Source organism: Spermophilus citellus (genome assembly GCF_964194105.1).
Source record: "Spermophilus citellus genome assembly, chromosome: 7".
NCBI classification, from domain to species: domain Eukaryota; kingdom Metazoa; phylum Chordata; class Mammalia; order Rodentia; family Sciuridae; genus Spermophilus; species Spermophilus citellus.
Window position 1 is genome coordinate 163,564,427 of NC_138188.1, and position 25,985 is coordinate 163,590,411.

The window sequence follows — 25,985 nt, forward strand, 5'->3', positions numbered from 1 at the left end:
AAATGAAGAGATAAAATATCTTCATACCATGTTTACAGTATGAAGATATACCATGTTTATGAACAAGAAGATTCAATCAATAATGTTAAGACCTCAATCTTCCTAAATTAATCTATATATTCAATGTAATCCCAACCAAAATACCAGCAGAATTTTTTTGTAGAAATAAACAAGCTGATTCTCAATTTTATTTCGATAAGAAAATAAATTGGCACAGCCAAAACAATTTAGAAAATAAAAATGTGTGAGGACCTGCAGTTCTAGGTTCCAAAAACTGAACAGTCATATGCAAAACCAAAGGACTTCAATCCATACCTTATCTTATATACAGAAAAAAATAAAAGACCAATGCCAAATTATAAAACTTCTGGAAGGAAATCTTTTATGATCTTGAGATAGAGATTTCTTAAGATATAAAACCAAAGCACCATACAGAAAAGTATGGGTACAGGAAAGAAAATTTATAAGCCACATCAAAATTCTAAATGGGTACTCTTCAAAAGATACAGTTACATTAAGGTGGTGGCAAACACCTATAATCCTAGCTATCTGGAGGCTGAAGCAGGAGGATCATGAGTTGGAGGTAAACTAGACAGTTTAGCAAGACTCTACCTCAAAATAAAATTTTAAAAAGGGCTGGGTAGAACACTTGCCTAGAATACACAAGGCCCTGAGTTCAAACTTCAGTACTAGGGGGGAAAAAAAGATACAGACAAGGCAATGAAAAGACAAGCCAATAGATAAGTTAAGATATACATACAAAAGGAAAAAAAATACAGATACAAGATACAGTTAAGGCAATGAAAAAAGAAGCCATACTGTATCATATAAATGACCTAAGTATAGAATACAGAATACATACACATCTCTGAAAACCAGATAATAAAACAAACATCCAATAAAAATGGGGAAAATATTTGAAAAGGGACTTCCCCAAAGAAGATATACAACTAGTAAGCACACTAAAAGATGCTCAGCATCATTGGTTATTAGGATAATGTGAATTAAATCCACCATAGGATACCACTACATACCTATCAAAATGGATAAAATTTTTTAAATTAAAAGTTATCTGACAAAACCAAGTGTGGCAAGAATGAGGAGCAATTGGAACTCTCGTACGTTACTGGTGGACATTTAGAATGGTTCCATCCATTGGGAAAATAATTTTGACAGTTTCTTATAAAGCTAAGTATATACTTATACAATTCAGTAATCCAACTTATATTTAACAAAGATCTTACATTTACCAAAAAAAAAAAAAACTATTACAAATGTTTATTCAAAAATGCCAAAAACTGGAAATAGTTAAAACATCCTTCAACGACTGAGTGGGTAAACCACTATTATAATGGAAAAGTGCTTAGCAATGAAAGGAAACAGACAAATGACACAAACAATAACATGACAAATCTCAAATAAATCATGTTAAGGAAAAAAGACAGACCCAAAATCTGTGCACTGCATGATTCTGTTTATATGCTATTCTAGAAATGGCAAACAGGATCTGTGGTTGCCAAGACTGGTGGGTTAGAGGATGTGCTGACTTCAAAGGGGTACAAAGGAGTCATATCTCAGGTGACAGAACTATTCTGTCTTGATGATGGTGGTGATTGCATGGTACATACACCTGTCAACCAATGAACAAATCCTACCCTGCATAAATTATTAGCAACTGGATGGCCATCTTAAGTGATAGCTGCCATTCTAAGGAAAAGGTTTTGCTTTCCCGCCCAAGGGCCTTTAAGAAAAAGGCTCACCATTCCCTCACACCAATCGAACTTTATTATAAAAAAACAACAGAAGCATCAGTTAGATCCCTGGTCTTCTCTGCCATTCCTTACTTCTTGCCCTGTTAGAGTCTGTGAACAAGTCAGGATGGCGCCTGGCATTTTGCCAGGGGGAGTGGTTTGTGAGGTGGCGCCAGCGAGCCACTAAGTGTGGAGATTCCTTATTGGTTGACTGCTGTATCTAGTTTATGTTAATTAAGATAAGCTGTGTGGAATGTACATATACCGCTCCTGTCCTACAATAAACGGCTCCCTCTCCTGCTGTATCAATGCACACAAGTTGCTCGTCACCCCCTGGTTAGTTTGCTGCAGCCGGACTGCAACACTGCCCCTAGACAACTGCCCCTGTGTATGTGTATGTATTCTGTATTCTATACTTAGGTCATTTATAAGATACAGTATGGCTTCTTTTTTTATAATAAAGTTTGGTTCAATAAATCGAACTTTATTATAAAAAAACAACAGAAGCATCAGTTAGATCCCTGGTCTTCTCTGCCATTCCTTAGTTCTTGCCCCTAAACAACTGCCCCTTCCATATAGGACTGGAAACTTATTTTTGAAGGAACTGCTGGAGCAGGTAAAATTCAGGCTAACACAGGGATTGGGTAATCACAAACCAATAAGTCAACCGATGTTACCCCTTTTCATGCTGTTTTCGGTTGAGGCCTTCATACTCTAGATACAGACTGGAGAAGTCCTATCTGGACCATCCAACCAACCCAAAAGGATACACTAAAGACACTGACCTGTGGGTTCCTAATGAATTCTGAATCACCAGAAATTGCAGGCAAGTTCATGAGCCCTCACCAGCTCAGCCCTTCCAGCTGGCATTAGAAATCCCTCTTTCAACACTAGCAGACAACCTCACATTACCAGAACCTGAGAAGAGACAGGTGGCTGTCACATGAAACAGAAACAAAAGAGAGGCAAAGGAAAGAGAATGTGAAGTATATAGAAATTTTAAAGCTATTACTAACATCCTTGAGGAGATAAGAGAAGTTCTAAGCAAGAATGGAATAATGTTTTTAAAGACATTCCCCCCATAAAACAGCAGTCTCAGAAATTAAAAGCATGTAGAAATGAAGACTTCATTAGGAAGTATGGAAAACATAATTGAGGAACTGTCTTAAAAGTAGTGCTACAAGGGCTGGGGCTCAGTTGTAGAGCGCTCGCCTAGCATGTGTGAGGCCCTGGTTTCAATCCTCAGCACCACATAAAAATAAATAAAGATGATATTGTGTCCAACTGAAAATTAAATGTTTTTTTTTTTTAAAGTAGTGCTACAAGAGAGATGGAAAACAGTACAAAGAATAGAATAGAACAAGGAATTCTATGTTACTCCCTAGTAATTCAATAAATAACACAATTACAAAATGACTTCCCAAACTGAAAGGACCCTTTCAGCTACCAGCTGAATTCACAAAAGATTAACACATGTAAGCACAACAATGTGAAATTTCAGTTTAGAAAATGAAATAGAGAAGATTTTATAAGTTTAAAAAAGACCACGTGGGCTGGGGATGTGGCTCAAGTGGTAGCGCGCTCGCCTGGCATGCGTGCGGCCCAGGTTCGATCCTCAGCACCACATACCAACAAAGATGTTGTGTCCGCCGAGAACTAAAAATAAATATTAAAAATTCTCTCTCTCTCTCTCTCTCTCTCTCTCTCTCTCCCTCCCTCCCTCCCTCCCTCCTCTCTCACTCTCTCTTTAAAAAAAAAAAAAAAAAAGACCATGTAAAGAATGAATCAGGGCTGGGGTTGTGGCTCAGAGGAGGAGCGCTCACTTGGCAGGCGTGGGGCACTGGGTTCGATCCTCAGCACCACATAAAATAAAGATATTGTGTCCACCTATAACTAAAAAATAAATATTAAAAAAAATCTTGAATCAAAATTCAATAGCACTGAATGTCAGAAAATAATGATTTCTTCAAAATACAGAAATAAAAACAAAATCCAACCTAGAATATTATCTCAAACTATGACCATCATAGGTAAGAGTAAAATAAAGATATGAAACATCTCAAAATCTCACATCCCACACACTCACTTTCCAGAACGTTCTTGAGGGCCTTCTCTACCTAAGGCAAAGAGGAGGAGACGTGGGGCAGCGAGTTGACAAGGGATGCTCTGATCACAGCTGAGCAGGGTGGCCCACTGACAGAAGCAGAAACTTCCTCCTCAATCACCAGCAAACCTGGAGTGAATCAACAACTCGAAAGGAGATCTAGACAATGGGTGTAGAGTTTGGGGCTCAGTGGATAATAAACACACAGAAAACTAGAAAAAATGAGATAAATATTAACTGAGAGGAACAAGAAATTGGAAGGAAAAGAAACAGTTTGTGGCTCAGCTCTGAATAAGAGCAATCATAGTAATAGAAATACTGGATCCTAACCTAACCCAAAATATGACTGTACTGGAGGAGAGGGAGACTGAAGGAGAATGAGGGGAGATGATCCTCCTGAACATAGTCAGCAGGCAAAGTTGAAAACTAAACCCCCACACAAAGCCTGTCAGGGGGAAATGCTTCTTAAACCTTTTCCTGATGCTTGACAAAAAATGGCAGTTATTTGTAAGACACAAAAAGAGAAACAAGGAAGGATCTGGGGATTGCTATGTGGAACCTGATTCTATATAATTAAAATAAAGCAGAATAAAATTCTAATATGCCAGATGCCATGGTACATGCCTATAATCCCAGCAACTCAGGAAGCTGAGGCAGGAAGATGGCAAGTTTGAGGCCAGCCTCAGTAACTTATGAAGACCCTGTTCTCAAAACTCTAGACTCTTGAGGGCTGAGGTGGAGCAGGATAATGGAATACAGTACTTAATAAAAATCCATGCTTAAGAAGTGAAAATGGCAGGCCCCCTCGATCATACTGTTGGCCAGATGTGAATGTAAGGACTGGAGTGAGAGAAGAGGTGCCGTGGCTTCTGAGGTGCAGGCATGCTGTTTTTCACAGGTTGGTGGATCATGATCCATGCAGCCATGGTGCATCCTAAGCAAGAGCTTCCCACCCATGTGGTGTGTTTCCACATTGGCTTTCCTTACTTGAGCATGAAGGATAAGTGCTGCACTGAACGTCCAGGTGAGCAGTGACAGCCAGGGGAGCAGCCGGTTAAGAAGAACAAGTGCCTGAGTTTGCCTCCTCATTGGTTTCACGTTGATGTCTGGGTCACTTATTGCTTCCAGTGGATTCTTTTTGGTGCATGTTACTCAAAATACTGATCTTTATCCAGGACTAGCTGTGTTGTTTTTCAAAATGCTCTTATATTTTTTAGCACTTTGATCTTCAAATTTGGAAGAACTGAAGAGCTCTGAACCTAAAATCACTTCTTAAATTACATTTTCCTTTTGTTATATTCTATTTGTAGATAGGTTTTTATCTCTTGATATAATTTACACACTGCCAAATGGAATAGACTATATATTAAATGTTTAATTTTTTTACATTTTTATGCCTTAGTCTGGAAACAGTTTTGTGAAATTTGTCCCTTTTTTTCCTCTGACTAGGACTGTTAAGTGTACATACTAAAGACTGTATGGACTGGATGATGAGTATCAGTTTTTCATTCCAGAGACTTTAAGCTCCTTGATATGTTCCTTGAGCCATGACTGTATCTTCATGTTTAGAAGGTAAATATTCTGTTCAGTGTCTCTAATTTCTGAAGATGTACAAAAAATACAGCTCTGTATAGACTGGCATAAGAATTAAGCCATTTATAAAAAGATATTTCTGCAAGTTGTAATTATTTTGGTTTACAAATGAGTTTTTTAAAGGGAAAATAATTGTTCCTATATATTAAAGAAGTAGACTTTTATATTAAGATTTTTTTTTTAACTGCTCAAAGGACTATTTTAAAGTTACTTTTAAAAAGAATTCCTCTAGGGCTGGGGTTGTGGCTCAGCAGTAGAGTACTCGCTTAGCACATGAAAGGTCCTGGGTTCGATCCAAAGCACCACATAAATATAAAATAAAGGTATTGTGTCCATCTACAACAAAAAAATAAATATTAAAAAAATTTATCTAACATGATCATTTGGGAAGGGATAGTATGTCACCAAACTAACTCAAGTTTGTATGATTAATATAAAGGTTTATAAGGCAGCTCAGCAATGCTCTTCCCATAATAGCAGCTCAAAAGATCTACTGAGTTACCTTGACAGCCTGCTGTTATCTGACATTAAAATGGTTCCATAGCAAGCAAGCTAGAAGACAGCTGCAGTTTAGAAGTTATGAACCACATATTTGTTTAAATGAAACAATTAGTTTAAAGATAAAGCACTTCTTCCCCAAGGGGATTATTATGACCTAGTAAAAACTCAGGCACTTCATCCATTTAATGACAGACTTTTGGTAGGCCCTTAAGCTTTGGATGAACAGTGGCTGAGAAATTTGTCTTCAACTAATTTCACACTCTGATCCAAAACTTCCTCCTACTGAGTTTGAAATACTGTATTTGCATTGTGTATTCATACAGGCATTTTTTGCCACTTTTGCTCTCCTTTGCTATAAAAATTCCATGTTGTACTTTTCCCCAGAGGGGTTTTATAGAACCTTTTGTTACAAAACAGAATGATACAACAGTGGTCTCTGCAGCGTCTAAAGCCAACTCCTCTCTCCTCTCTCAGAGGACCTGCTGGGGGCAAGGAACAAGCAGCTTCGAAGGCTGGGTCTTTTACCTAGACAGCATCATGCTCATTTCTTCCTTGTCTCCTCAAATGTCTTGCTTCCAGAGGGTCACAACATCACCTGCTGCAGAGCACATGACTCCTGTACGCCCTAACACTGCGTGTGGAGAAATCCAACATAAGGATTGGTTTGCTATTCACTTTTCATTTATTCAGGTATACTGAGCAACAAAGCAGGTTGTCCTTATAAAACAAAGACTATAAAATGCTGGCTGAAAATGGTGATGGGTTATTTTTCTGTTCTTGATTCTGACATGAATTTGTTTTTTAATTGTGAGTACGTCAGTTAATTTCCTGTGCTTATTTTCTCATTAAAGAAAAAGAAAGATAATGTTACTAGGTACCTCACAGAGATTGGGAGTTAGTGGAATCCTTGGTAATCATTTAAAAGCAATGTAATTCCCTGAATAAAGGTCTCATCTATTTATATAGAGACCCTGTCTCAAGTTAAAATTAAAAGGGCTAGCTAGGGGTGTCAGTCAATGGTAAAGCACCCCTGGGTTCAATCCCCATCATTTCAAAAAAAGAAATCAAAGCATTATAATGAATTATGTACAGTTTTCAAATAAAATATTATCAAATTTATGAGAAATTCATTTCTATGAGCACATATATTAGACTTTATGTTCCAAATGACTCCACACAATCCCTACTTGAGAAGATGCATTAAATTGTAATAAAAATTTTTGGCAACCACTTTAATATGGTTTTTGTTCACACATGTTGGTAATAATTAAAATTCTTTCAATCATCTAAAATGAATAATGGTCAAAATTATACTTAAAGAATCTAATGGATCTTCCCCTCATCTGTTGAAGCTTCCTGGGACAGGGCCAATGTGTTCCAAGTGTAATCAAACTTGTGCCTATCAGGGATTCCAGAGCATGGTGGAACTCCGGGGCACATGCAGTGCAGTTCCCTCCTCTGGGCTCGTTGGCCACTTCCAAGGTACCTGTGGATTCTGGGCCAGCCTAAATCACATCAGACCACACTGGAGACTGTGCACCAGGCTGCAGAGGCACCCAGGAACATGAACTGGATCAGCAGCTACATGAGCCCTGTGCTTCCAAACTTCAAAGAACAAGTCAATAAAGCAAGGAAACCATTCTCTTTGACCCTGAATTGATCTCCAGTCACTGCCCAGCTGTTGCTTCTCTTCCCAGAACATTCTAGAAGGAGCTATCTGCTGTGGCTGCCACCCCCGCCTTACCTTGAATTGCTCCTTTATTCTCCATAACACTGCTATTCCCTCACTCTGAGACAGTTCCTCTCAGGACCACCAAGGAACCTCCTAGTTGTCATTGCTCACTTCTCCCTCCCTGACCACACTGGCCACAGCTGAGCAGCCCTGGCTCCTGGAAACACATTTTTCCATGATTTCCACCATATTCCTTCCTTGCAGCTCTTCTTCCTGGTACCTACTCTAGAACCCCAGAATCCTTCTCCCCTTCTCTCCCTAGGTGACCTCATCTACTGAGAGGCTTCAAACCACACACACCTGCCAGTGACTCTCAACTGCTTTTCCAATTCTAGTCTTCCCCTGCAATTCCAGACTTTTTATCTGCAAAAACTTGCATGGACAGCTCTCCTTGGGAGCCTGCTGCCATCTCAGGTTTCATAAGGTGAAAGCACAACTCAAAGTCTCCATGCTGCTCCCCAGTTGCTCCTCCCCTCGTCACTGCCATCCTTGTCTCAGTAAATAAATAGCACAGGGTCACCCAAAGATACAAGTGCAGTTAACTGTCCCCTCACTCATCAGAAGTTCTGTAGCTTCACATCCAAGCACACCTTAAGCCCAGGGTACCACCCTAGGCTGAGCTACCCATCCTCACACAGAAGGCTCAGTGGCCTTTTGGCGGATTTCTTACTTAATATTTGCCTTCCTGCCCCTTTCCATTCCTATCCATCTGCCCTGCTATAGCCAGAATGACAATTTTTTAAACAGAAATCTGAATATGTCCCTCCCTGATGCAGGAGCTTCACTGCACTCAAGATGGAACCCCAAGCCTTCCACCCACTGACAAAGCCCCACCTAACTTCTCCTGGCTGTCCCCCTGGGGTCCCCTGGCCTCACAGCAGGAGCTTGGCCAGCCCTCAGTTTCTACACACGCCTAGGTCCTTGTGCCTAGAGCAGTCTTCCCCTGCTCTTCATGTGCTTTGTTCTTTTCAAATTTCAGCTTAGCAGTTTCAACTCCAACATGCAAAGAGCTGAGAAATCACAACTCCTATTGTCACAGCAAGAAACTCAATGACTTTTCTTGGGTCTATCAGAGAACGAGGTCACAAAACAAAATGGCACCCTGAAATCTGGAGAGTCATAGTGAGGTCTACTTCCCTGGAGGAGAAGCCACTGGAGTCGTAACTGACAGGAGGAGTTAAATGATCACTTTGACAGACTATTGAGAGCTGAGCATGGGCTACATGACAGTAAGAAACTCCCAAGGTCACATTTTTGTGGGGCTTGCTTTAGAAACCCCACCAAGTTCTCAAAGTGAAATGCCAAGAAAGGTGCTCTGGTGGGTCTGGTAGGTGGAAGGAGGAACAACCACTAGGTGACACATTGGGGTTCTGAGCATCACAAAGGCTGGTCTCCAGGACAGACTGCTAGAGTCTAGTCACCCAGGATAGGGAGAGCCCTGACTCACCCACAGGGCAAAGCTAAGGAACACTGGTCATCGCCTCTAGACTGAGTGTGATCCTGAGAAGACAGCACTTCTACTCCCATCCCACAGCTTGCAGCACACCATCAGGAGTCACAGTGCACAGCAACACAGGGGACTACACTGAGAGGGCTGCCAGACAGTCTCAGGAGGAATTCCACAGAAAACCCAAAGGCAACAGGAGACAATAAACAAAGGCACTTCAGAGTGTGAAGCTTCAGGCACCTACATTAAGCACAGCACAAATTCTGGCCAACACTTCAGGCAAAAGGCCTATCCCCCAATTCCTATCCCTTATCAATCACGCCCAGTGCAAAAGTCATCCAAATCAAGATGGAGCCACAGTGGCCAGCCATCAAGCTCTCACGTGCATATGTTGGGGACAACATGAAGAAGCAGTTCTCACACTTGTATTCCTGATGAAACGAGTTATTCACCAAAGACTCTCTTAAAACCACAGCATTGCACAAGGCCACCACCACCTTACCCAGGACATGTGCCCAGCTGTCTGCCCAGCCCTGGACTGCTGCCACCCTTGTTATGGACCCTTACAGCAAGGAGTATTGTTCCAGAACATCATTTGTAACCCTCCTGCTTTGCCATTAAAAACCTCCCCTCACCAAGTTTGCTACGGGATGTGCTCTGCTAGCCTAAGTAACATCGTTATTCTCTGAAGGATCCTGTGTCATTGTTATTTACATTGACACCAGCTTTCAACCAGAAAAGAACAAAAAGTATTGTTAATAAATAAATAAAAAGCAAAGCCTGAAGAGACAAACCAAGCATCAGAACCAGATATAGAGATAACCGATTTTGGAATTATCAGATGGGGAATTTAAAATAACTGATTAATGTGCTGAGGGCTGTGCATTAGTATACGCAGGCTGCCATAACAAACACCACAGTCCAGAAGCTTAAACAACAGAAACTTATTCTCTCTCTCAATGCCAGAAGCTGGAAGTCCAAGGTCAAGGCACTACAGGGCTCAGGAGCCTCAGGAGGCCCTGAGGCCTCTCTCCTTGGTTTGCAGACACTATGTTCCCCATGTCTTCATGTGATCATCCCTTGGTGTGTATCTTGTGTCCTGATCTCCCCTTATGAGGACACAGTCAGGTTGATATGAGGGCCATCCTAATGACCTCATTTTACCTTCATCTCCCCTTAAAAGTCCCCAAATACATCTCCAAATACACTAACTCACATTTCTGAAGGTCTACAGATTAGGATTTCAACATATGGATTTGGAGAAACACAATTCAGCCCATAAAAGTTTCTAATGGAAAAAAGTAGAAAACATGCAAGAATAGGTCGATGTAATAGTAGCCAAACTACAGACCTAGCTTTAAGTGTCCATCCGTGGTTGAATGGATAAAGAAAACGTGGTATATACACAATGGAGTTTTATTCAGCCATAAAGAAAAATGAAATCATGTCATTTGCAGGAAAATGGATGGAACTAGAGGCCATAATGTTAAGTGAAATAAATCAAATTCAGAAGGTAAATCGTTGAATGTTTTCTCTTATGTGTGGAAGAGAGAAAAATGGTGGGGGCAGATATCATGAAAATCAAAGGGAGATCAGAAGAGGAAAGGGACCAAGGGGTGGGAAGTAGGGAGGGAGGGGAAGTGCCAATACTGTTACACTGTGCAGAAATACAAACATGTAACAACAAATCCCATCATTATTTACAACTATAAAACACCAATTAAAAATGCAGAAAAAAAGAATAATAGGTGGATGTAAAGAGAGAGTTGAAACTCCAAGAATGAATCCAAGTTCAGCTTAAATATTGTCTCTTCAGAGTGGCCATTCCTAACCACCAGGCACTCTCTCATCCATCAACCTATTCAGTTCTCTGAATAATATTACCTTACTACTTTCTTCCTTCACCCACTAAACTGAAAACTTCACAAGAGCAGGGCCTTGTCTGTCTCGCTCCCCACTTCACTCCTAATATTTAGAATAAGGCTCGGTAAGTATTTGCTAAATAAATGGAAAGCCTGTATATTATGTGGCTAAGACAGATGTAAAACAAGTGCAAGCAAATTTGGGACAAACAGTGTGCTAGAGAGAGAGCCACAGGGCCTCCCAGAAAGGGGTGAAGTAAGTAAGGCAGGCTGCTGGATAGGGAACAAGTGTGGCCCAAGGGGAATGACCGCTGAAGACATCACAGGAGGGGGGCAGTCAGTCTCAGGACAGCATGGAGGGGAGACAGCACAGGGAGCAAGAGGTGTGATGGTAAGAACCCTCATGGTGGAAGACTGAGCACAGCCCCATCAGTCAGGGCCCAGTTCTGGGAGAAACAACTGGAACCAGCACAGAGATGACATAGTGCTACTAGCATTCTGACATGGTTGTTTCAGTCGGAATACCACTTTTCCCCAGAAACTCATAAGGAGTTTAAATCCAAAGGTGTAAGTTAATGATATTGAGAGGGTAGAAGTTTAATCCAACTATGTTTTAAAAGGTGAGGCCTTTGGACAGTGAAGGCCATTAAGATGGAGCCCCATGATTGAATCCTGGTGGTTTCACTGGAGATGGAGAGAAGCACAGAGATACACGTGCATCTCCTGCAGTGCTGTGAGGCAGCTGAGGGTCCCTCACCAGAGCTCACATCGTGATGTTGGGACACTGAATCTCCAGAACCATGGGCCAAAATAAACCAATTTTCTTTATAAAGTAGTCTGCCTTGGGCATTTCGCTGTAGTGATGAAAACCAGGCTAATCTAATAAATAGGTTTTAAAGCAAAAGTTCTTCAATGAGCAATTATACTAGAAACAAATTCTAAAATAATCTCAGCAAAAAAACAGAACATATAAGGAACAACAATAGGAAGAATTAGAACTGAAATTGTCATAACTGAGATAGAAAGCTTGGTAGAGACAGAAGGGAAGGGACAGGTGAGACACATCAGTGCACTGGAAGACACGACAATAGAAATTAGCCAATCTGAATGACCAAGAGAAACAGACTAAAATGAAAATGAACAGTTCCCATGGGACCAAAATAAGAGACCAAGCATTCAGGTCACTGCATTCCAGGAAGGAGAGGAAAAATGGGCGGGGTGAAAAACAGTCCACGAAAACAGTGACTGGAATTTTGCCTGAGCTGGCAAAAGACAGAGGCCTACAGATAAACCTAAAGAAAATCTTCTCCAAGACACAACACACCCGATCCTCTGAAAGCTACTCTCAACAGTAGCAAGAAAGAAGTGGCCCCTCACCAAGGAAAATGATCCAGAGTCTGGGTTTCTCATCAGAAACCCTGGAAGCCAGAAGGGAGTGACCCACCTTTTTCATCTCTTTAAAGAAAGAAACTGTCAATTGTAGAAACCTACATCCAGGGGAAACAGCCTTTTAAATGAAGAGGAATCAAAGTCTTCTCATATGAGAGGAAATTCAGAGGATTTTTGGTGGTAGATCTATTCTAATAACTAGAACACACAAATACTTGTAACAGGATTCATACCAGCCCCAAGACAGAAATAACCCAAATGCCTATCAAATGATGAATGAACAAACACTGTAGGTTCATACAATGGAATATTATTCGGGCATAAAAAGGAGTGAAGTACAGATGCAAGCTATAACATGGATGACCCTTGGAAACATGCTAAGTGAAAGAAAATCTATGGGAAAAATGCCAAAATTCTAATTTGGGCTAAGATTGGGTAATAATATTGTACCAATGTAGTAACCATTCTGTGGTTGTGTAATATGTTACTATCAGGGGAGTAGAGGACAGTGAGTGAGGGTTGACTCTCTCCATTATTTTTACAACTCATGCATAACTCTGGAAAAGTAAACAGTAAAAGGAATCCTGGCACATCAGCAAGGAGGCATGAGCAAAGAAACTAAGGGCAGAACCACAACAAACAAGGAAAGGTGGCGGTAAGCAAACTTCATGAATAAAGTGTTTTTCTTGGACACACAAGAAATTATGTGTAACTACTTCAGTTCTGACCAATGCACACAGCAAATCAAGGTACAGAACACTTCTTCACCATAAAGTGCCCTCACATCTCTTCCCTTCCACTCAGTGCAAACTAGAGCAACCACGTTCTCCTTTCTTCTGCCATGGATTAGTTTTGCCTATTCTTAAAAAATTATATAAACGAACCACACAGAAACACAAACCAAAAAAAAAAAAAATAATAAGCTATTTCATTACTAAAGTTCAAAGAAATCAGAATAACTGAAATAACATTCTTAATATTGCTTCCTCTTGACATTTTGGGGCTATTCTCACAAAGTCCTCTCAATGCTCCCAGCGCCTCTTCCCAAAAGTAGACAGGCTTCCTTGTTCATGTTTCCATCATCTAAGGCGACGGGGAGTGGGAGGGCGGGGCACTGGGGCAGTGCAGGAAGAGTGAGGAGAGCATGTCCCACAGCTGGGTAACGCTGATGAGAGCTCGGCATGGAGCACACCCGGGCCAGCACTGCCCACAGCTCCAAGGCCACAGGCAGTGGTGTTCACCATGGACAAATACCTCCAGTGAGCGCACAACTCTCTCGGTCCCAGCTGTCACCAGTAGCAGCATCTGGATAACTCTGCTGGCCCAGCTTCAATAACTGCATCACTGGGCTAGGGATGTGGCTCAAGCGGTAGCGCTCGCGGCCCGGGTTCGATCCTCAGCACCACATATAAAAACAAGGATGTTGTGTCCACCGAAAACTAAAAAATAAATATTAAAAATTCTCTCTCTCTCTTAAAAAAAAAAAAAATATATATATATATATACACATATATATATATATATATATATATATATATATATATATATATTTGCATCACATCCATGGAGAACAACTTGGAAGCAAAATTGTGTAAGCTGTGCCACTCCAGCCCAGCACCAGATAGAGGGTTTGCTACTGGCCAATGGCTGGTCATGAGAGCCAGCAACAACACCCTTCCCTGTGTGCAGGGGAAATTCAGAACAGAAGGCTGACGTGTACCCAAAGATTCAGTGAAGGGATTAGAAGCTTTACACAAAGTTACGCTGAAATGACAAGTCTCTGCAGAAGGAAGGCCTACCAAGTCCCTCTAGGCCCACCCTCCTCCTCCTTCACTTCCCCTCCTGTTCTCCAAGGACACATCTATGGTCACCACTGAACTGATGTTGTGGTTCCCAAATTGGTTCCTTCAGGACACTAGTTCTTCTGGATGGTAACAGGGTTCCATCTACCCTCATATCCAAGTGGGGGGGGGGCGCAGAAGGGAAGGACAAATAGCATTCTGGGAATTCAGCTATGGCTAACTGAGGACCAGAGAACAAGAAATGGCACTGAAGCCCTCCCCTCAACACACACACACACAACCCTGACACTGACAAGAAGAAACTCACCAACTAGGTCAAAAGACATCCTGACAATATAAAGGGGTTGAGATAATACCATGCACTTTATCAGATCATAATGGAATGAAACTGGAAATCAATGATAAAAGAAGGAAGGAAAAATCCTACATTACATGGACAATGAACAATACGTTACTGAATGATCAATGGGTTATAGAAGACATAAAGGAGGAAATCAAAAAATTCTTAGAGATAAATGAAAATACAGACACAACATATCGGAATCTATGGGACACAATGAAAGCAGTTTTAAGAGGGAAATTCATCGCCTGGACGTCATTCCTCAAAAATAGGAAAAACCAACAAATAAATGAGCTCACACTTCATCTCAAAGCCCTAGAAAAGGAAGAGCAAAACAACAGCAAATGTAGCAGAAGGCAAGAATTAATTAAAATCAGAGCAGAAATCAATGAAATTGAAACAAAAGAAACTATTGAAAAAATTAACAAAACAAAAAGTTGGTTCTTTGAAAAAATAAATAAGATCGACAGACCCCTAGCCATACTAACAAAGAGAAGAAGAGAGAGAACTCAAATTACTAACATACGGGATGAAAAAGGCAATATTACTACAGATGCTTCAGAAATACTGAAAACAATTAGAAATTATTTTGAAAACCTATATTCCAATAAAATAGAAGAAAGTGAAGACATCGATAAATTCCTTAAGTCATATGATTTGCCCTGACTGAGTCAGGAGGAAACTCACAACTTAAACAGACCAATATCAATAGATGAAATAGAAGAAGCAATCAAAAGACTTCCAACCAAGAAAAGCCCAGGACCGGATGGGTATACAGCGGAGTTCTACAAAACCTTTAAAGAAGAATTAATACCAATACTTTCCAAGTTATTTCAGGAAATAGAAAAAGAGGGAGCTCTTCCAAATTCATTCTATGAGGCCAACATCACCCTGATTCCGAAACCAGACAAAGACACCTCAAAGAAAGAAAACTACAGACCAATATCTCTAATGAACCTAGATGCAAAAATCCTCAATAAAATTCTGGCGAATCGGATACAAAGGCACATCAAAAAAATTGTGCACCATGATCAAGTAGGATTCATCCCTGGGATGCAAGGATGGTTCAATATACGGAAATCAATAAATGTTATTCACCACATCAATAGACTTAAAGATAAGAACCATATGATCATCTCGATAGACGCAGAAAAAGCATTTGACAAAGTACAGCATCCCTTTATGTTCAAAACATTAGAAAAACTAGGGATAACAGGAACTTACCTCGACATTGTAAAAGCTATCTATGCCAAGCCTCAGGCTAGCATCATTCTGAATGGAGAAAAATTGAAGGCATTCCCTCTAAAATCTGGAACAAGACAGGGATGCCCCCTATCACCACTTCTATTCAATATAGTTCTCGAAACACTGGCCAGAGCAATTAGACAGACGAAAGAAATTAAAGGCATAAAAATAGGAAAAGAAGAACTTAAATTATCACTATTTGTGGATGACATGATTCTATACCTAGAAGACCCAAAAGGGTCTACAAAAAAACTACTAGAACTAATAAATGAATTCAGCAAAGTGGCAGGATATAAAATCAACACACATAAATCAAAGGCATTTCTGTATATCAGCGACAAAACTTCTGAAACGGAAATGAGGAAAAACACTCCATTCACAATATCCTCAAAAAAAATAAAATACTTGGGAATCAACCTAACAAAAGAGGTGAAAGACCTATACAATGAAAACTACAGAACCCTAAAGAAAGAAATAGAAGAGGATCTTAGAAGATGGAAAAATATACCTTGTTCATGGATAGGCAGAACTAACATCATCAAAATAGCGATATTACCAAAAGTTCTCTATAGGTTTAATGCAATGCCAATCAAAATCCCAATGGCATTTCTTGTAGAAATAGATAAAGCAATCGTGAAATTCATATGGAAAAATAAAAGACCCAGAATAGCAAAAACAATTCTAAGCAGGAAGTGTGAATCAGGTGGTATAGCGATACCAGATTTCAAACTATATTACAGAGCAATAGTAATAAAAACAGCATGGTACTGGTACCAGAACAGGCGGGTGGACCAATGGTACAGAATAGAGGACACAGAGACTAATCCACAAAGCTACAACTATCTTATATTTGATAAAGGAGCTAAAAACATGCAATGGAGAAAGGATAGCATCTTCAACAAATGGTGTTGGGAAAACTGGAAATCCATATGCAACAAAATGAAACTGAATCCCCTCCTCTCGCCATGCACAAAAGTCAACTCAAAGTGGATAAAGGAGCTAGATATCAAATCAGAGACTCTCCGTCTGATAGAAGAAAAAGTTGGCTCCGATCTACAGATTGTGGGGACGGGCTCAAAATTCCTCAATAGGGCACCCATAGCACAAGAGTTAATAACAAGAATCAACAAATGGGACTTTCTTAAACTGAAAAGTTTTTTCTCAGCAAGAGAAACAATAAGAGAGGTAAATAGGGAGCCTACATCCTGGGAACAAATTTTTACTCCTCACACTTCAGATAGAGCCCTAATATCCAGAGTATACAAAGAACTCAAAAAATTAGACAATAAGAAAACAAACAACCCAATCAACAAATGGGCCAAGGACATGAACAAACACTTCACAGAGGAGGACATACAATCAATCAACAAGTACATGAAAAAATGCTCACCATCTCTAGCAGTCAAGGAAATGCAAATCAAAACCACCCTAAGATACCACCTCACCCCAGTAAGATTGGCAGCCATGATGAAATCAAACAACAAGTGCTGGCGAGGATGTGGGGAAAAGGGTACTCTTGTACACTGCTGGTGGGACTGCAAACGGGTGCGGTGGAAAGCAGTATGGAGATTCCTGGTAAAGCTGGGAATGGAACCACCATTTGACCCAGCTATTGCCCTTCTCAGACTATTTCCTGAAGACCTTAAAAGAGCACACTACAGGGATACTGCCACATCGATGTTCATAGCAGCACAATTCACAATTGCTAGACTGTGGAATCAACCCAGATGCCCTTCAATAGATGAATGGATAAAAAAAAATGTGGCATTTATACACCATGGAGTATTACGCAGCACTAAAAAATGACAAAATCACGGAATTTGCAGGGAAATGGATGGCACTAGAGCAGATTATGCTTAGTGAAGCTAGCCAATCCCTAAAAAACAAACACCAAATGTCTTCTTTGATATAATGAGAGCAACTAAGAACAGAACAGGGAGGAAGAGCAGGAAGAAAAGATCAACATTAAACAGAGACATGAGGCAGGAGGGAAAGGGAGAAAAAAAGGGAAATCACATGGAAATGGAGGGAGACCCTCATTGTTATACAAAATTACATATAAGAGTTTATGAGGGGAATGGGATAACAAACATGGAGGGAAATGAATTACAGTAGATGGGGTAGAGAGAGAAGAAGGGAGGGGAGGGGAGGGGGGATAGTAGAGGATAGGAAAGGTAGCAGAATACAACAGTCACTAATATGGCAGTATGTAAAAATGTGATGTGTAACCGATGTGATTCTGCAATCTGTATTTGGGGTAAAAATGGGAGTTCATAACCCACTTGATTCTAATGTATGAAATATGATTTGTCAAGAGCTCTGTAATGTTGTGAACATCCAATTAAAAAAAAAAAAAAGACATCCTGACAGTTGCACTAGTTCTTTAATATGTGCTCAGAGGATTCCTCTATTCTCAACCATATCTTAAAATGAGAACAAACCTTTTTTTCTTTATCTGGTAATTATCCATTTTTCAAAAGCCACACATTAAATACATGAACTAAAATAGGAAGTACAGTGAGAGTCCAGCATGCGACAAAGTGTGGCAGCACCTGCAGAGGTAAGAACATGGAATCTGGAGTCCCTCACCAGTATACCTTAGCAAAGCTATTTAACCCAAGTGGGCCTTTGTTCTTCATCTATAAACTAAAGGTTTGAATTATCTGCATCAGTATTATAAAGAACAAGTGGAAGGATGCGTGGAAGTATCTATCAAAATGCCTGGTACACAGGGCTCAGCGGTAGCACACTTGCCTGGCACGTATGAGGCACTGGGTTCGATTCTCAGCACCACATATAAATAAATAAAATAAAAATCTATCTACAACTAAGGGAAAAAAAAAAAGCCTAATACACAGTTGGTGCTCCCTGAACAATCACTGCCAAACTACACAGAACAAACCCCATGCCAACTCCTCCCAACTCCTCATGCCTGCTCTACAAGAGCCTGCCTCAGACCCTCCCCCTTGCCCATCCCTCTGGCTGGAACACACCTCTTGGACATCCAAAGAGCTCCCTTCTTCCTCCTTCAGGTCTCCATGCAGAAGTCCACTGCTCAGTGGCCTCCCATTACCATTTTAAAACTCAAAAAGAAAGCTGCCCTCCTGTTCCTCTCCTTGCCTTTTCCCTCAATTGCATGAAGTACCACTCAACAGGGTGTGTTTCACTGGTTTACGGTCTCTGTCATCTCTCTCTACCCCCCAGTTCCACAGTGGCAGAGGCTTGGGTGTGCTCAGCTGCTACTGTCTTCCCAGTGCTGACCAGAGAAGAGGCCAGAGAACGTGCAGGCACTCACAGATATGCTGGGTGAACTGACAGTGTGTAGTCAAAGGTCTATTTCTAATTATGCCATTAGAAATAAGGATTGCAGGTTGGCTGGGGCTGGGGCTCAGCAGTAGAGCGCTCACCTAGCATGTGCGAGGCGCTGGGTTCGATCCTCAGCACCACATAAAAATAAATAAATAAATAAAGGTATTGTGTCCAACTATAATTTAAAAATATTTAAAAAGAAAAAGAGATAAGAACTGCTACTGGGAGTAAATTTGATCAAGATACTTAAGACCTATGAAAAAACAATACCCGGCTAAAAGAATGAAGAGACGTACCATGATGTGTACTGAAGGTCTCCATCTCAACATTTTATAAAGATGCCAATTTTTCCAAACTGACCTACAGATTCAAAGCAATTTCAATCAAAAACCAGGACAGGGCTGGGGATGTGGCTCAAGCAGTAGTGCGCTCGCCTGGCATGCGTGCGGCCCAGGTTCGATCCTCAGCACCACATACAAAAAAAGATGTTGTGTCCGCCGAAAACTAAAAAATAAATATTAAAATTCTCTCTGTCTTTAAAGGAAAAATTATTTTAAAAAAACCAGGAATATGACAGGCAGACTCTTAAATGTCTATGGAAAAGAGACAGGAACAATGAAGGCCATACCGAAGAAAGCCAAGGTCTGTCTCGACACCTAAACTTGCCCAGTGACACTCTGCTCTGCAGAACGACAGGGGCCAGAGGAATAAAAGGGCAGCCAGAAGCACTCCATTCTGTGTGGGCAGCCGCTGGAGAACCAAGGGTGCTCACGAGAGCAGTGGGAGAGGATGGGTCCTCGACGGCAGCACTGGGTGACGGTGCCACGTGGGAAGCCCGTCCTACTACAGCCCACAGGCAAACCAGGCAGACTACTCCTAGACTGAAGGGCCAACTGAGGAGGCTTCTAGGAAGGACACAGTAAATACCCTTGTGACCGGGGGTGGGCAGATACTTCTTCAACAGGAAACACAAAGCATTACATTCAAAGATACCATTAAGAGAGACAAAACAAGCCTTGGAGTGGGAAAATATACTTACAACTTAAAAAAAAAAGATCCTGTATCCAGAATGTAAAATTCACACAATCTAACAAAATAGACAAGGGGCTTGAACATGATTTGGCAAAAGAGGGTATCCATATAGCCAGTAAGCCAATATCAGAACCTATCAAATAAATGGAAATTAAAAGCACAGTAGGATAACGCTATATCAGATCAGCCAGCTAAGGTGAAGCAAGCCGACATACCAGGTGTTCTGTGAAACGAAAAGCAACTGTTGGTCCTCTGTTATTGGTAAAAGTTTACACTTGGCAAACAGCCCAACACAGACTGCTACAGTGAGAGACAGGCACACACAAAGACCCAGAAGGTGGCCTCCTAAAGGCATGTCCAACAGGCAAGAATGCACATTTACAGGAGCCTGTGGAGCAGCACTATTTGCAAAAGCCAAAAACTAGAAATAATCCAAACATACACTTGCAGTAAATGTAAGTGGACTGTGGTTGTTTCATACCATGGAACGGGGTACACCAGTGGCTCTCCTGGGGAGTGGGACATTTTGAACATATGGAAACATGTTGAGTGGGATGAGGACAGAGATGCCGCTAAACAGCCTACAGAGCACAGGATAGTCCTACTACAAAGAACTTATCAGGCCCCAAATGACAACATGCTGAGAAACCCCATAATAAGGCAACAAACACGAAACACAGCAACATGCAACAGCACAATGAGCTTCCCAGACATGCCGGATCAAACAGCCTGCGCAATTCCAGTTACATAATGCTCAAAACGGAAACAGTGGGAAGCCATGAGGGAAAAGCACAGGTTTCCTGTATGCAGCAACTTCATTTCTCAAGCTGGCTGGTTGATAACCGTTTCTTTGTGATCATTTTCTGAGCTTCACTTTTATGTTTTTGTGCTTTTCACTAATTATATTGTCCTCGTTAAAAAAAAAAAAAAAAAAAAAAAAAAAAAAGACATCTAAGAACAGAGGATGAACCAAGGAGGAGAGAAAGGGAAAAATAATAATAATAAGGCTTGCCAAAGCTCTTCAAGAGAAGCCCGCCCCACACTTCCTGTCAACCTGACTCCTGCTGGTCCTCCAGGGTCCCTGCTGCCCCTCCTCCCACAACTCGCCCTGGGTGGCTCAGTACTGCTGGCTGGGTCAGGGAGTTAATGCTTGGAGGTGCACAGAGCAGGGGCAGCCCAGAGCAAGCCCCAAGAACTGCAGTGATCACTGCATTCTCTCCGCATACACTCTTTCCTTTCTGAATCCAGGTAACTTCAGTCTGGCCTTCCCTGAAAATCTTTAGGTTCTTAGCACAGAGTCCCCCTTTCCTTTCAAAAATGCCCTGAATCCAGCCACACAAATCATCTCCACTGCTACCACCCTGGCTCAGGATGCCCTGGCCCTCTCAGGTAAAATATGCAATGCCCCCACCCCCACCCCCTCACTGTTCCCACTGGCCTCCCCACAGCAGCCATAATGTGCTCTAATCATGGAATACCATCCACGTATTCACAGGTGGTCTGGCTCCAGCAGTCCCTCTGGCACCTCTCCAGTTGACAGTCACAGCCTCAGAGCCCTCCCTTAGACCAGGCTAGGAGCTCAGTAAACACTGTCCTCAATAGGGCTGTCCTCTTTCGTGTTCTGATTGCTGAGGGCCCTCCACAACCACCCACCAGTGGGGCAGGTAAAGCAGCGATATGCAGAGAGGATGTGGAGTTCCATCAACGTGTTCTGTGGGAGGCAAGAGGAACATTCCAGCTCTCTCACCCAGGTAGGACTCCCAATACATTAGTGTGGGGCTATCAACAAACAACCCGTCAGCAGTACAGCAGGAATCCTTGGTACCATTTCGCCATGGAACACAGGAGAAGGGAAGATCAGACTTGAGGTCAGAAAAACTGGGAAGGTTCCCTGGTGAGTAGTTTTAAGTTGGATTTTGAAAGTGTGGAAACATAATGTATCTAACCATTTAGATGATTAGGAAATGGACTAGTATAGCTTAACATAGTAGGCTATTTTATATTTCTAGTTTTGTTTTTTTTTTTAATTCCAAAAATCCAAAAAAGATACCATCTCTCCCACCTTCACAGAAGAACTAAAAGCTGCTCACAATAGAAGGCAGCCTCTTTGCTTCTTCCATGAGCTCATCTGGTTCTGGCTTCCACTCTACCAACAGATTCCTTATTTCTTTCTTCTGAAATCACTTCTCAACTTTTCAACATGGTACTGTTGACAGCAGATCACACAGAGGGAAGTAGAAAAGGTGCTACTTAGCCCAGGGGGTTTTAAAACATATTGGCATGGCAGATGGGTCACTTTGATGAATGTGCAGAGTCTGAGTCACAAACAGAGTAGTCCCACTGCAACACATGACAGAACACATGCAAGTCAGCAGATGCCAGGAACAGCAGAAGTGGCACAGGCAAACAGAATCCCCAGAATGGTAAGGCATCTATGAAAATGGAGGTAGCAACTAAGTTTCACATTTCAAGTTAAATGCAGGTTTAACTTAGGAATTCAGCATGGCACAGGAGAAAAGTCACAAGCTCAGTCAGAGGTGTGAGGCTAGGGACACCAAATGCGGTACTTCCTGACTGGTCTTGGCCAATAAGGCAGCATTCCCGTTCTCTGAGCCTGCTTCCTGGTCAGTAAAATGGGAGGGACATCTGTCTCAGAGTTCCCACAACACATTAGGTCACTCAGGCACAAGAAGCGCTGCATCAGCAGGGACTCAATGGGGAGCCATTGCTAGAGCTCTTCTTGGAAACTCTTTTCTTGGAGTGCTGAGGATTGAACCCAGAGTCTAATTCATGCTAGGTAAGCGTTCTACCACTGAGCTACATCACCAGGCCACCTTCATACTTTTGCAAGCTCTTAAAAAGCAGTTCTTGGGGCTGGGGAATATAGCTCAGTTGGTACAGTGATTGCCTCACATGCACAAGGCCCTGGGTTCAAACTTCAGCACCAAAAAAAAAAAGCAATTCTTTAAAGTACAATCAAGAATCAGTGAATGGGATAGAATAAAAATGAAAGGTCCTTCACAGCAAAGGAAACAATCAATAACATGGAGAGCTTACAGAATGGGAGAAAATCTTTACCACACACACCACAGACAGAGCATTAATCTCCAGGACATATAAAGAACTCAAAAAACACCAAAACACAAATAATCCAATTAATAAATGGGCAAAGGAACTGAACAGACACTTCACAGAAGAAGAAATACAATCTATCAACAAACACCCCAAAAAATGTTTACCATCTCTAGTAATTAGAGAAATGTAAACCAAAACTACACTGAAATTCTATCTCACTCAGTTAGAATGTATTAAGAATACGAGCAACAAAAAATATTGGCAAGGATGTGGGGAAAAGGGTACACTTATACATTGCAGGTGGGACTTCAAATCGGTGCAACCACTCTGGAAAGCAGTCTGGAGATTCACCAGATTATCTGGAATGGAACCACCAGTTGACTCAGTTATCCCACTCCTCAGTTTATACTCAAAGGACTTAAAACAGCATACTAAAGTGACATAGCCATATCAATATTTATAGCAGCCCAATTTACAATAGCTAAACTATGGAATCAATCTAGATGCCCTTCAACAGATGAATGGATAAAGAAATTGTGGTATACATACACAATGGATTATTACTCAGCCTTAAATAAGAATGAAATTATGGCATTTGCCAGTAAATGCTAAGCAAAATAAGCCAATCCCAAAGAACCAAAGGCCTAATGTTTTCTCTGATATGCAGATTCTAATTCACAATGGGAGGGCAGGAAAGAATAGAGGTACTCTGGATTAGGCAGAGGGGAGTGAAGGAAAGGGAGGGTGTATTGGGGGTAGAAATGATAGTAGAATGAATCGGACATTATTACCCTATGTGCTTATATGATTACACATCCTGTGTAACTCTACATCATGTACAACCAGAAGAATGAAAAGCTATACCCCATTTATGCATGATGCATCCAAAAACAAGCAGTTCTTTTTTTTTTAAATATTTATTTCTTTAGTTTTAGGTGGACACAGTATCTTTATTTCACACTTATGTGGTGCTGAGAATAGAACCCAGTGCCTCACGCACGCTAGGCAAGCGCGCTCCCACTTGAGCCACATCCCCAACCCACAAGCAGTTCTTTAAAGCAAAAAAAAAAAAAAAAGTGCATTTTGAGGTTTACAACATATATGTGATAATAACAGTGAAAAGACCATACAATGGCCAACAGCAAGAGGTGCGTCTGCACAGAAAGCAACTAAATATACTCTCCAGCCTACACCACTATGAGGAAAGGGGACAAAGCTAATCAGGTGAATTCACAAAATAATACTTAAGTTAATGCAGGAAAAAGCTGGAATTAAGGGGGGAAGGGAAACAAAGAACAGAGAGGACAGCAAGAAAGCAAGTAGCAAGATAAAGTTAAACCCAACTATGTTGCCAATCACATTACATATTACTCCAATTAAAAAGATGAGGTTCATCGGGGCACAGTGGTACTTGCCTGTAATCCTAGTGGCTCAGGAAGCTGAGGCAGGAGGATCATGAGTTCAAAGACAGCCTCAGCAAAAGCAAGGCACTAAATAACTCAGTGAAACCCTGTCTCTAAATAAAATACAAAAAAATAGGGCTGGGGATGTGTCTCAGTGGTCGAGTGCCCTTGAGTCACACATATGTTATAAACCTCAAAAAAAAAAAAAAAAAAAAAAAGCTGAGGTATAGGTGTGGTGGTGCACACCTGTGATCCCAGCAGTTCGAGGCTGAAGCAGGAGGATTAAAATTCAAGGCCAGCCTCAGCATGTTAGCCGGGCCCTACGCAACTTAGAGACACCCTGCCTCAAAATAAAAAATAAAAAGGTCTGGGGATGTGGCTCAGTGGTTAAGTGTCCCTGGATTCAAACTCTGGTACCAAATAAATAAATAAAATAAAAAATAAAAACCTGAGGTTGTAATCCCATGTGCAGCACTCTGCTTGTCATCCTTTAAATTATTTTCACATTCCATTTTGGCCTACAAAATGGTACAGGAATGTGCCCTTTTTTGTATCATCTCCATTCAACCTGCGAATGTCAAAAGCCCACAAGTAGTGTCTTGCATTCCTGCTCCACAGACCTCAGAGTGCTCCTCTGTGGATGCTCCCACTCTGCTGGTTTTGGCTCCCACTGTGCTTCCACAGCTGTCTTTTAGAAGATGCTCTCTGACCATGATGTGCATCCTGTCCCTCTTTCTAACCGCACTCCTCCAGAAGCATGTCCTTAGAACTGCCCACTGGGGTGGGCGGGGGTTATAGGTAACAATGCTCTTGGTTTTATTTGCCTGAAACACCTTCATTTCACCCTTACCCTTGAAACGTATGGGGAAAGGGAAGGTAAAATTCAGGTTGGCAGTTATTTTCTCTCACATTAAGACCCATACTGTTGCTGTTAAAATTCTTCCCTAATAGAACTATAGATCCAACACCATCACAATAAAAACTCCAGGAACATTTTTGGTAGAGTATGACAAGCTCATTCTCAAATTCATATGGAAAGGCTAAGGGCTTACAAATAACCAAAATAACTTTGAATAACAAATCTGGAGGATTTACACTACCTGACTTAACATTTATTACAAAGCTATCAAGACTATTATATAGTGTGGTAATAGCATAATGATATGGAACTGGATCAATGGAACAGAAGTTAGTCTATCAACAGCCCCTCCTGTGTATGAATAGTTGACTCTCAACACAGAGGTAAAGGCAGTTCACAGTTCAATCCAAAGGTGCTCAGGAAGCTAAGAAAGCCTTATGCACAAGACACCACACACAAATATCAAAATAGGTCCTATACACAATGTAAAATGTAAAACCAGAAAACTATTAGAAGAAACCCATTAGAAAACCCTTACAAT

The 25,985-nt window shown here is 41.2% G+C and overlaps 1 protein-coding gene across 6 annotated transcripts in view; it reads right to left on the minus strand.

Moving 5' to 3' along the window:
* Nucleotides 1-25,985, minus strand: part of HSF2BP (heat shock transcription factor 2 binding protein) — a 77,475-nt gene that overhangs the window by 7,463 nt on the left and 44,027 nt on the right. Inside the window, exons 9-13 of one of the 6 annotated variants that reach the window (XR_014023130.1) lie at nt 6,475-6,580; nt 4,843-5,784; nt 3,838-4,067; nt 3,575-3,644; nt 2,537-2,669 (exon numbers count right to left, since the gene is read on the minus strand). The exons of 3 other annotated variants lie outside the window; for them this stretch is intronic. Coding sequence is in view for 1 of the 3 variants with exons in the window: in XM_081302677.1 (XP_081158803.1) it covers nt 6,510-6,580 (71 nt within the window). In the remaining 2 variants the exon portion in view is untranslated. Of the gene's footprint in view, nt 1-2,536; nt 2,670-3,574; nt 3,645-3,837; nt 4,068-4,187; nt 5,785-6,474; nt 6,581-25,985 lie in introns of those variants that run through there. 2 more of the 6 variants (XR_014023129.1, XM_081302677.1) reach the window with 2 other exon arrangements.